This window comes from Candoia aspera, chromosome 1 (assembly GCF_035149785.1).
Source record: "Candoia aspera isolate rCanAsp1 chromosome 1, rCanAsp1.hap2, whole genome shotgun sequence".
Lineage (NCBI taxonomy): Eukaryota > Metazoa > Chordata > Lepidosauria > Squamata > Boidae > Candoia > Candoia aspera.
The window spans coordinates 90,708,483-90,721,708 of NC_086153.1; the positions used below are offsets into that span (position 1 = coordinate 90,708,483).

A 13,226-nucleotide genomic window follows, 5' to 3' on the forward strand; every position below is an offset into this window, starting at 1 on the left:
GGAAGGAGGAGAACTAGCACAATATAGTGCTGCCCACCCCCAATTTCCAGAGCCGATCCAGAAGGATACCATGGTTGATGGTACTGAAGGCTGCTAAAAGGTCAAGCAGAGCAAGGATAGATGCACAACCTCCATCCTGCTCCCACCAGAGATCATCCAAAAGTGCAAACAATGCTGTTTCCATCCCTTACCAAGGCCTGAAAGGGGTCCAGATAAACTGCTTCATCCAGAGTCCTCTGAAGCTGCTACACGACCCCCTTCTCAATCACCTTTTCCAAAAAGGGGAGGTTAGATACTGGATGAAAGGTGTCCAGTGTGGTGTGATCCAGTGATGGTTTCTTGAGGAGGGGGTGGACCAATACCTCCTTAAGGGGCGGAGGAACAACCTCCTCACTCAAGAAAAATTCACCACCACTAGAGCCTGCGCACCCACCCACCCACACCTGGCAGCTTTAGTTAGCCAGGAGGGACATGGATCTAGCGAGCAGGTGGCCAGCTCATAGTCGTAAGGACCCTTTAAACATTAAAAGAAGTTTTACAGCTCCACCCAACTAGCACCAGTCAGAAGACTACTTTAATAAATAACTGTTGTTTCCTTTTTATAGGCAAATAAATATAGGAAATTGTAGATTGTTAATAAAGCTAGAAAGTGCTGAAGAAAAATATTTTATTACAGGACCAGACTACAGTACGAACTGTAGCATCAGCTACAACAACAAATGAAATTCGTAGGCAATCGAGTAGTTACGATGATCCTTGGAAAATAACAGATGAACAAAGGCAATATTATGTAAATCAGTTTAAAACTATTCAGCCTGATCTAAATGGATATATTCCAGGTAAGCTTTTTAAGCACACATGATACAATGGATAATTGCATAATTATCTAACAGACTGATTTTATAAATTGTAAATAGTTCAGTTTTCAGTAAAGAGGTTCCTGGCATACAGCAGCTGAAGGAGGGATGCCTTCTTCTTTGCTTTCCCCTGCACCTTTAAGAAAGCTGAGCCAGGGAATGAGGTGGTGAGGGAAGAAGTCCAAAAAATTCCCGTTCACCTTCTCTTGGTATTAATCTGTTAGATCAGAGCTCCTTCTGTTAATAGAGGGAATTCTTTATTCATAGGAGAGCATATTAAGTATTGTGTAAGTGCTTTTGTGGATTTCTTTAGTTTTTTGTAATGATTTCCTACAAATCCATTTTTAGATTCTTTATATCTCCAGCCCCCAGCCTAGTGTATCTTTAAAACATCACTAATATTTGTGTCATAGATAAAGCTTACACTAAATTTACAATTACACTTACAATTCTAGTTCCAAAGTCAAACATTATTAATTTAATATTTTTAGGTTCTGCAGCTAAAGAATTTTTCACAAAATCAAAACTTCCTATTCTTGAACTTTCACACATCTGGTAAGTTGAAGTATAACTACTTGAGCTCATTGTTTTAAGAGCTTTGATAATGTTTTGAACCTGAAATGCCTAGCAACTAATGCTATCATTTACATTAAAACCTCTTGTCTTAAAAATAAATGTAAATTTAGAAGTTCAGTCATATTTCCATTAAAGTCAAGGAGTAAGGTTCCATCTGATCTGATCTCTTATTAAATCTTCTTATAATTACCAAAGAACCAAACATAAAACTTAGTACATGTATCCAAATTACAGGCAGTCCTCATTTAGCGACCACAGTTGAGATTGGCAATTTGGTTAAGTGAAGCAGTCACTAAGCAAAACAGGCTGTGCTTATGATCTTACTTCACCCTTCTTTTGCTTTATAGACCTGTAAAGGTCATAACTGCAAGGACTACTCAGTTGCTCAGAAGTTACTTTTTCGTCACGTTGTAACTGTGAATGGTCACTAAACAAGGCAGTCACTAAACGAGGATTACCTGTATTAGCTCCAGTCAGTGGGACAAATTAATCCTAACTTCAGCTTCTTGTTTTCAGTGTGAACTAAATATACCTGACATAATCTGGGCCCAATTATTGTCCAAATAATATTTTGTCTGCATTCCTTCAAGTCAATCTTAACTGCTGGTGAATGCCTGGATACCTGCAGTTTTCTTGGCAAGTTTTTCAGAAGTGGTTTGCCATTACCTTCTTCCTAGGGCTGAGAGAGAGGGACTGGCCTGAAGTCACCAGCTGGCTTTATGCCTAAGGCAGGACTAGAACTCACAGTTTTCCTGGTTTCTAGCCTGGTGCCTTAACCACTACATCAAACTGGCTCTCCCAAATTTTGAAATTTGCAAACATAATTTTCTAACAAACAAAATTATTGGGCCTGTTTGTGTGGACTAATAAATCAGAAAGCTGATTTAGGAAAAATGACCAGCATGCTAAGATGTTACATACAGTTCTGATCACTCCTGCTAGTCTTCCTTCCAGTGACCATATCTACATATCCGAATGCTTCCTTTCAAGAATAACTAGAATCAGAAACTATGGTTTCTTCTTAGCTTCTGGCTCCATCTTCTCTTTAGAACAAGACATGATGGAGTTGCTGGTTCATACAGCAATGTAAACAAACAATGGATGGACCTGTTCAGATCTCTTCATCATGCCTCTACCAACAAAACAACAAAAAGCAGCACACTGCTTATTTCTCTGTAAGCTGAGGTTCAGAATTCTTAATTCTTTATCTTTCTGTCTGCAACCACTCATTCAGAGCTAATTCTATCTATCTATCTATCTATCTATCTATCTATCTATCTATCTATCTATCTATCTATCAAATTTGTCACCGCCCATCTCCTCCCACCAGAGGGACTCTGGGCAGTTTACAACAAAAGTAGTCAATTAAAATGATAAATGTAAAAACAATACAATATATAAAAATATAAACAGCATTAATAAATAACTATAAAGATAGCAGTAAAAATGAAGTCCAAGTGGCAAGATCTAACACCAACCATGTATGTGAGGAGCGGTCTAGGGTGCCAGCCATCCCCAAGCGGAGCTACTCCCTTTTCCGCCCCAGGCAAGACGACAGAGCCAAGTCTTCAGGTTCCTCCAGAAGGTCAGGAGTGGTGGGGTTAACCTCACCTCTGGGGGCAGCGTGTTCCATAGGGCAGGAGCTACTGCAGAGAAGGCCCGCTTCCTGGACCCCGCCAAACAACATTCTCTTGTATACGGGGTCTGCAGCATGCCGCCTTCATGATCGAATGGGACGGACTGATGTAATGGGGAAGAGGCGGTCCCTCAGGTAACCTGGCCCCATGCCATGTATGGCTTTAAAGGTAATAACACCTTGAATTGGACCCGGAAGCAGACTGGTACCCAGTGCAGCTCACGCAGTAAAGGTATTATATGCGCCCTTCTAGGGGCGCCAAAAATAACCTGCATGGCTGCGTTTTGGACCAGCTGTAGCTTCTGGATACTCTTCAAGGGTAGCCCCGTGTAGAGCGCATTGCAGTAGTCTATGTGGGAGATAACAAGGGCATGAGTGACTGTTTGAAGGGCCTTCCAATCCAGGAAAGGGCGTAACTGGTGCACAACACAAAGCTGCGCAAAGGCCGTCCTGGCCATGGCTGCCACCTGCTCTTTAGTAAATTAGTAGATCTAATTTCTCTAAAGTTCTGATTATACACATACTTACTTGGTCTAATTATGCATACACTGGCTTTGGTTCATAAAATGCTGCTCACATGTATAATGATTTCTTTGTTCTTATCATTGAGGATTACCTCTGTATAAGTGAGATAATGTATTGTTAATCATCACTGCTACTGGTGAGAATGAAAAAATCCTAACCATATCAGAGTGTCAAAGCATTAATGAAATTCTAGTTTGAAGGAGCTGCTGATTTTCCTCTAGCTTGATTCTATATAACAACAAAATCACATTAAGATTATTGGGACAAACAATATTGGGGTCATTGCTTTAAACACACACACACACACACACACACTCACACTGATTGTGGAAAGACTTCCGCATGCCTGAGAGCAGGAATAAGCAATAAGCAATCGTGATATACTCTAAATATTTGGGGCTACAATTTCAAGTGATACTGTCCAGTAGCCATGCTAGCTGGGACTCATAGGGGTTGTTGTCTAGATGGCATCAGTTTGCCTACTATTTTCTTAAGGGGCAAGATAATAGCCCAGTATGATGCACTTTCCATACTACATGCAGTCAGGACCAGAAATAATTGGAACAAGGATAACTGTTCTGGCATTTGGCCTCTGTACACCACCACACTGAAGTTGAAAGGAAACACACCCAGATGGGAACGAAGTCAGGGCTTTCAGCTGTAATTCAAGGGGCTTGACAAAAGTGGGGCTCTAACCATTCAGGAAGTACAGCCAGTGGCATACACACACACCCATCATTGGTGGCTCATAAGTAATGGAACAAACCAACATCATTACAAACATAAGGATCACCTTTAATACCTGGATGAAAATCCTTTGCAGTCAATGACTGCCTGAAGTCTGGAACCCATGGCCAAATGCTGAGTTTCCTCTCTCCAGATGCTTTGCCAGGCCTTTACTGCAGCTGCCTTCAGCTGCTGCTTGTTTGTGGGTCTTTCTGCTTTCAGTCTTGTCTTCAGTAAGTGAAAAGCATGCTCTGTTGGGTTGAGATCAGGTGAATTGAAGAACATCCCACTTCTTTGCCTTGAGAAACTCTAGGGTAGCTTTTGCTGTATGTTTTGGGTCATTATCCATCTGTAATATAAAGCAGTGTCCTATCAGTTTGGCAGCATTTGGCTGAATCTGAGCAGAAAGTATAGCCCTATACACTTCAGAATTCGTCCTGCTGCTTTTATCAGCAGTCAGGTCATCAATAAACACCAGTGACCCGGTTCCATTGGCTGCCATACATGCCAGTGCCATAACACTGCCTCCACCATGTTTGACAGATGATGTGGTATGCTTTGGATCATGAGCTGTACCTTTCCTTCTCCATACTTTTCCCATCATTCTGGTGCAAGTTAATCTTGGTTTCATCAGTCCAAAGAATCTTATTCCAGAACTGGGCAGGCTTTTTTAGGTGTTTGCTGGCAAAGTCTAATCTGGCCTTTCTGTTCTTGAGCATTACCACTGGTTTGCATCTTGTTGTGAAGCCTCTGTATTTACATTCATAAAGCCGTCTCTTGACTCTAGATGTTGACAATGACAGGCCTACCTCCTCAAGAGCGTTCTTGACCTGGCTAGATGTTGGGAAAGGGTTCCTCTTCACCATGAACAGAATTCTGCGGTCATCCACTTTAGTTGTCTTCTGTGGTCTTCCAGGCCTTTTGCTGTTGCTGAGCTTGCCAGTTAATGCCTCCTTTTTCGGGATGTTCCAAACTGTTGTATTCACCACTCCCAAAGTTTTTGCTATGTGTCTGATGGGTTTATTTTGTTTTCTCAGCCTAATGGTGGCCTCCTTCACTCGCATGGACACCTCTTTGGACCCCATGTTGAGAGTTCCAGTGAACAGCTACCAAATGCAAATGTAACACTTAGAACCATCTCCAGGCATTTTATCTGCTTGATTGGTTATGGGGTACCCAGGAAACAGGCCACACCTGGCCATGCAGCTGCTTGTCAGCCATTTGTTCCATTACTTATGAGCCACCAACGATGGGGGTGTGCGTATGCCACTGGCTGTACTTCCTGAATGGTTAGTGCCCCACTTTTGTCAAGCCCCTTGAATTACAGCTGAAAGCCCTGACTTCGCTCCCATCTGGGTGTGTTTCCTTTCAACCTCAATGTGGTGGTGTACAGAGGCCAAATGCCAAAACAGTTATCCTTGTTCCAATATTTCTGGTCCTGACTTATCACTGCAAGCATAAAGAGGCAGGTGTTTTGAATGCTGCTTCAGGTAAGATACTCCCTGCACATTCTTTAAAAAAAAAATAGTTGTCCAAGTTTAACTCTTCTCTTTTTCTGTCAAATAGATAAATATTTGTTAGCTTTCCTTGCACAGAAGAAAATTAGGGTTCTCTTCAAGGTTTCCACAATACTGAACACCATGGATTTGATTCTGAGTTAAGATTATGTGAATAGATGGGTTTCTGATCCATCAGAAACTCCTTTTGGCAAAGAGGGATGGAAGGCAGTTTTTGCCAGTTTGCCTTTCCCAATAATTCTCCTTGCATCAACTCTGTTCTAGTATTGGAGAAATCATATAACTCTTTGGAGCAATTTTTCAAGTTTTTTTTTTAATGGGGAAATGAGTTTTTTTTTTTAATGGTTATTGCTCTTCTTCCAGTAGGAGCATTCCACGAGCTCATGGATTCTTGGGATTCAACTGATTGTGTTTTGAATACAATATGCCAGACTGCAAGGCTAAGGTTTTCCCAGTAAAAGCCATCTTTTAATAGAGTCCGATATTTGCTAGAACTAATTCAAATTACTTTTTCTCTATTTGAAAGACTATTGGAAAATACAGAAAAGTTATTTTCAGAGAAGTACAATAAAGCCATATAATTTCATTTCAGGGAGCTGTCAGATTTTGATAAAGATGGTGCATTAACACTGGATGAGTTCTGTGCTGCTTTCCATTTAGTGGTTGCTAGGAAGAATGGTTATGACTTGCCGGAAAAACTACCTGAAAGTTTAATGCCCAAGCTGATTGATTTGGAGGACTCAGCAGGTACTTTTTTTTTTTTTTTTTGCTCTGGATTAGTTGCTAAAGGATCTGTAACAAAGTGTACTGCTTTTACACTGCAATTGTTTTATTTCATTCTCTTGTATGTATACATTAAGCTGATCTTCTTTTTGAGGCAGGAGTTTCTGTCCTTATACAGTATATGTAAAATATATTAGTTCCTCAATAATGCAAACTGATACTACTTGCATTTATTCAAGCATTCTATTACAGAAAATAAAATGTTTGTTACTCAAATTTCAGTTAATTTTTATGTATTGCTTCCCATGCTTGCTAAGGCTGCCCATTTGCCAACAACTCTAGGTGGCTAAAGTTTGTATTTCTAGCTAGTTCTTATTTTCTACCATGTAAACTATATGTGTGTTTAACAATTAATATGTTTTAAGGAAACATGGATTTTGCATGAGATCTTTGCTAGATCTTTGTCTTAATGTGAAAAATCCTTTGAAAATTTTTTTTGAAACTATTATTCAGCTTGCTTCAAAATATTTTATAGATTCTTGTAATGCTACGTGTCTGCTTAATAGAGAGAGAAATATCTTTCTCCTGTAATAGTTCTGTGTATCCTGTGCTACAATTTTAGTCAAACAATTGAAAATATAGAAATAAAGATGATAGTTACTAGTAAAAATACAGAAATAGTTACTAGTAAAACATACATGATACCCCATGCTAGCAACTTCCTTTTCATAGCCAGGGAATGGCTGTGTGTTTCTGTGATATTTTAGAATTAACACACTTAAGAATCATACTCTAATGCCATGAAGAAGCTAATATTTTTTCTGCATATGAGGCCAATTGCTATCCTATAAGGAGTGAGAATTTCTGGAACAGATTTCCATAAGAGACTATTAGTAGAACAGAAAATTTGCACTGTCTCCTGTCTTTGCAAAAGTTCTTTGCAATCTCATAGCATTTTGTAGATGCTGCTCCCTATGATGGTTCTCATGCTTGTTAGTCATCAAATATATGAAACAAGAAAGCTGTTGGACTTTCTTTCTGCAGCATTTTTGTTGTTGAAAGAAAATAATTCTTTTCTTTCAACATGTAGAACATATAAAGTTAAGTTATAAGGAAAACTTTCAAAATGGGAAAGTATTAAGTTATTTTGCCTTGGAATTCTTAAATTTCTGTTGCACTTATATGAAATAGGTTGAATCCAGAAGATGGAAGGAGCTGTCCTTGTGCAGTATAGTTTTTCTGGTTACTTCTCTAAAAACAGGAATGTTCAGCCTTTTCAGGCTAGTGGCACATCTCAGATTTTGGGGTAACCAACCACAAAGCACAATGTTACAGGAAGGCAAATTGGTAAGGCTGAAAGAAAAATAACTTGCTCAAAAATTTAAGAACAGAGCAGACAAAACAAAACAGCTACTTTATGGCAGGTAAATTGGTGATGCTGAGAAACATGCAACAGAGGCAAAATCTACACAGTACATGTATCAAAACAAGTAAGGGGAGTTAGCAGGCAAAAATATAAAAACAATAAAAAATACTCATATACACACATACAGAATAACCAAAGCATTCTTTCTAGCCCAAAGACACTTGCTACTAGTTTTTATTCTCCCTTTTTCCAGACTAGCTGGTACAGTTCAAAACAAAACAATGGACTATCTAATTACTATTTTGTTTTCTGAGAATGTCCATGGGGCCTAGAGTCATTAATAGGAATAAAATTGATGTGGTAGGTGGCACTTTGGTTTGCAGTATGCTGTAATTCTTTTAAAAAAATTTAAAAGACTTTTTTAATATAGTGGGCAGAGAGCCGAACAAATGACAGAAATGCCCACAAACCCTGTGATTCCCCACGTACCTCATTGGGAACCCAAGTTCTAGAATATTTACAATGGAGCAAAATGTGCTGCAATAAGCTGGAGAAATAAAGTAAATTCAGTAAAGTTCTGTGTGCAAATGAGGATCTCTGCAATAAGTTGATAAATGTTCATAAATTATGTTATACGAACACTTCCATAATTATGAAATTGCTGTGTGAAACAAATTATTAAAACACATTTTTAAGATATTGCCACAATGTTATGTTTGGCTTTTATAGTGGTTCCTGTTTCAGAAGTGGGGGATCAATCTGCTGAGGTAGGTTTTGCAAGTTCCCCAGCAGAAGCACCGCCAAGCAAATCGCCATCAATGCCATCACTTAATCAAACATGGCCTGAACTGAATCAAAGCAGCGAGGTTAGCAAAATACACCTTATTTTCTAGAAGTTCCTACTTTAAGAATGAATATATAGCACAATATAGGTTGGGTTGCATTCTAAATTTGGTGTTGGTTTGAGTGTTCCCATGTATAACCTTTATAATAACTGGAGAATATATTGGGATTGTACACAAAAGCACACTTTTCTCCTTTTCTTTCCCTGGTCTTTAAAGAAAAATTATTCTGTCTGTCAGTGACTTCTGTTCTAAATCCTGCTTTAGGTCCTTTGCTAGTACATTTCTTGGGGGTGATTTCATATGCCTGTAATGTGGAAGACATATCACCTATGCATAAGATAAAAGTTGGAGAAGTTCCTTTTGGAGTGATCTCAGTTCTTTTTTTGTGGGGTGGCTCTTAGACCACAGTAAAAGCTAAAGCCCCTCTTGAGGTGACTTGAACTCCTGATGACTATCAATATTGTTTTCTTAGCAACAGTATGGATGTGATTTGCTATTACTTTCTTTTGACTTCCATTTTTTGATTTCCCATTCCAGTCTAAAATTTGGGAAGTTTCTAGTGGTTTGCCACCAAAATGCTAGTCAGCTCCAATCCTGTTTTAACTTTCTGAGATCATCTAAAATTGGCTAGGTTCTACTACCTCTTGCGACCTAGACCAGAAAGTATAAGCAAGTCTTTTTGCCCTTATCTAGTGCAATCAGGGTTCCATTTAAATAGGTCTGTCCATTGACTAGGAATTATAGTTCAATACATCTGGCGCACACTTGTTTGGTGAAGGCTCATTTTAAAAAAAATGTTATTTCTTCATTTATATTGTTTCTTATAGTAATGTTATTAAAAATTACATTGCAACAATAAAAACTAATGCAAACTAATGCAAACTAAAAAAAGAAAGCACAGAAAAGGAAAAATAGAAAAGAAATAAAAAACAATATAATAAAGAAATATATAAAGAAATGACTTCCTCCTTTATCACAAGTATAAACAATTTTAGTAACTCATCACCTCTTCTTAAAATACAAGAAATGATCTCTTCTTCCCATATCCCATCTCTTATCTATAAACAAATCCTTAAAGCCTCATCATTTCAGGCCTGATGTCAGCTAAAGTCCATTAAGGGTTACCAGAGATAACAACATACCTATTTTAACCTTGATAAAATAAACCAACTTTAAATTCCTTCCTCTTACTTTTAGCAATATTGATCTTTAGTCCTTTCAAATAATATCCTAGAACTTGATTCCTTTTCATTTTTTCTTCGTGTCTCCTCACAAAATTCTTCAAAGCTTTAACAAGCCTCTTTTGTAAATCCAATATAAGAAAATTATACAGGTCACTCTCTTGGTTTGTTATTTGTATATCCCTTTTAATTATTAAGACATCAGCCAGTTTCTTTTGTATGTCCAGTGTAGCATCTTTTTCTGTATCATTCTTGTAGCCTGTCATTTTTAAATACACTTTCAGATCAGTCTCAATCTTGTCAGGTAAAACTTGTTCCACTTCCATAACATCATTTAAACACAGTCTATTATAGAGGCAGACACTCTTAAAATTAACTCCTGGATTCATTGTTCAAAAATATCCTTCAATATGTCCAATATTAAAATATTTTGGTTCATTCTGTATTTGTAAGTCGAATTTAAGTGTTCTTTTTCTTTAATTGTAATCTTTAGTTTCTTATAGTTCCCTCTGGTGTCCAACCTTCAAAGTCCCATCCTATCATGTTTTTTTAAAGAATTCAAAACAAAAGCATTTTCCCACAGGAAGGATTCTTATAATTAATTCCAAAATTTTATTTCAAATCCATCTTGACCCTTAGTCCATTTGTAACTTTCCAGAATCAAAGTTCTAATCACCCTTTTGCTGTTCATTCCAATATAATTTTTTTTAATCCTTTAACTTGTAGTTGAAACTTATTTCACTAAGGATTGAAGGAAACTCACCCAGTGCTGTAAAACCTGTGATCCAGAGGTTCCTAATAGCTGAAAAGCAGTTAACAAGCAATTTCCAAAAGTGATTAGAAAAGAATGTATGTGAACACAGTGTCCTTTTAAAGGTGTTGACCGTAGTTTGAGCAAGATGGCTATTTCCTCATCTCCAGAGCTCTAAACCTGCCAGAGACTGCTGTCTTGCAGTCTCCTCACAAGGAGCAACTGTCTGGAGCACTTGTGGGTGATCTCAAGTCCTCTCCTTGCCCGGAGAGGAATTACAAAGAGTCAGTCTGCTTGCCAGCTCTTCATTCCACCGTGGTCGTCAGCTCGCCATTTCTTTCCCTGAAGTCCCTTCATTTATGTCTTGAGTGAAATTTTCACTGCTGAATTTCTTCTTGAAGCTGAAATTCAATTGCAACTGAGGAAGGCAGAGATTATTTGGAGCATTCAATAGCTTGAACAGTGTTTGTATTGCAAAACATATTAGTATGGTACTAAATATTCGTCTTTTCAAGAATTATTTGCCAGTAGCAATTCCTATTAATGTTTGTATATGTGTTTCAATAGGCCATTTGTGTTAGAATTCAGAATTACATTTCAAGGATCTCCTAGTCTAAAGCAGTGGTCAGTGTTAGATGTTTCTGCAGAGTCCCAAGCTAGACAGTTTCATTGCCAAATAGTTCTCACAACTATGAAGATTTTCCTTATATTAAACCATTTTTGGATCTCTGCTGTTTCCATTATGGATTATGGTTTGGACCTATGGAGTAGCAGTAGACAATGTGGTATCCATGAGCACCAGGCTCCCTGCCCCACCTGAATTTACTATCTTTTAGGTTAATTTATTAATAGTAGGTAGAGAACATCCTGGGAGGCTAGAAATGGGCATCTGAGAACAACCTTACCAGTTGCTTTACTCAACAGCCGTTATTTGAGATTGCCTGCCATGTTCTTTCAAAATTCCAAATGTGTCCACTGGTCCTGAAAAGATTGTCTGCCTCCATTTTGGAACAACAGAGAATAGAAAATACTCATCATTCAAAACATACAAACCTTCATTACAACAATAGGATAATTAGATGGCTCGGCAGCCTAAGCAAATAGGAGGAGGGGGAGAGGCAGAATCAGAGTAAGATTTTCAAGCTGAATTATGTAATCCAGCAACTAATGTTCCTTTTCTATTTTTTTAAGTTTACGGAAGGGAGGGGAAAAGTTAGTCCAACCCTAGCCCTAATAGATTACTAAGAGCTTTGGCCTAAGCAGAGAGGAGAAGAAACACATTATTATAATAGGAGGTGGGGAGAGTGTGCTGTTTCCCAACATAGGCAGTTAGATTCATACAGCCCCAAAACAGGTAGCAATCTCCAGAAAGACTTTTGGTCAATAGCAGCAGAGATGAAACCAGTCTCTGCTGGTGTACTTGTTAGGTTGGAAACATTGGCAGCAAGTGTAGTGGGGGATCCCTATAAAAGAGGCCAATCATAATACCTCATACAGACAGAATATTCAAAAGAGCTAGTGTGTTTTGCGTCAAACTGGAATAAAATCTCCAAAACACAAGTGTTTTATTCCAATTTTGAAATACTTAGAATGACCAGTTTTGAGCTCACAACATTCTGTTGTCCTGACTTTTTATATACCCCCAAAAATCTGCTCAAAAAACCACAAACCTATTATTTGTTGGTTAGAGTGATCCCATACAAACTCCATTATTTGCTCACCAATTTACTCTTTCCAGTCTTTTTGTCTCAAAAATTGTATTTATTTTTTTATTGATCAATTAAATCTATACCCCACTTTTCTATGTGTGTAAGCATTCTAGATGTGAAATATAAAAAATAATGGTAAAAATCAATACAGTTAAAAATTGAACATTAAAATCAATATAATTCGGTTATTTAAATAGTAACAGTCAAAAACTTTCCTACAAAACTTCCTTCTTTGATTATGTCCAGGTTTGACCACATTAACTCACTCTTAATGGATCAGTGATATCAATGACTTTGTAAATGATCTTGCATAGTTGGGGCCCATTAATGTGATACTTATTAGAAATTAGTATGACAGCACCTGAGAATTAAATGAAGGTGAAGAGGCTCAGTAAAATTAGATTGATAATATGAGCAGGGCAATAAGAAAAAGACAGGCATTGTCATGGAAGCATGAAATCCAAGGGAAATTAGGATTACACAGAACACAGTCAAGACATTTAATGTATATCAAATTTCTTTTCACTGTTTTCTGCTTGTCAGTAGAAAGTTGTTTGCTGCTTGCTAAGTTCCTGACTTTATCCTGGAAAAGTTGGGGAGGTACTAAGCTGCTTTCTACTTACAAGAAAAATCTTAGATTATGCAACAGACAATATACAGTATTGGATAAGATCTGAACATTTAATTCATGCAAGGGAATTTTACAGTTCCAGCAGAATTCCTTGAATCGCTCATTCTGTGCAGCACGCAGATTGCTTTTGGAACATGCCGAATCAAGTTTAGGAAGCTGCTACTGAAGAAACACAAATCTAAC

General features: G+C 37.9%; 1 protein-coding gene across 5 annotated transcripts in view; it reads left to right on the plus strand.

Annotated features, from left to right (window-relative positions):
• Positions 1-13,226, plus strand: part of REPS1 (RALBP1 associated Eps domain containing 1) — a 51,993-nt gene that overhangs the window by 20,186 nt on the left and 18,581 nt on the right. For all 5 annotated transcript variants that reach the window (XM_063309369.1, XM_063309385.1, XM_063309377.1 and 2 more), the window contains 4 exons: positions 677-839; positions 1,349-1,412; positions 6,430-6,584; positions 8,656-8,792. In XM_063309369.1, the coding sequence (XP_063165439.1) occupies positions 677-839; positions 1,349-1,412; positions 6,430-6,584; positions 8,656-8,792 (519 nt within the window). The remainder of the gene's footprint in view (positions 1-676; positions 840-1,348; positions 1,413-6,429; positions 6,585-8,655; positions 8,793-13,226) is intronic.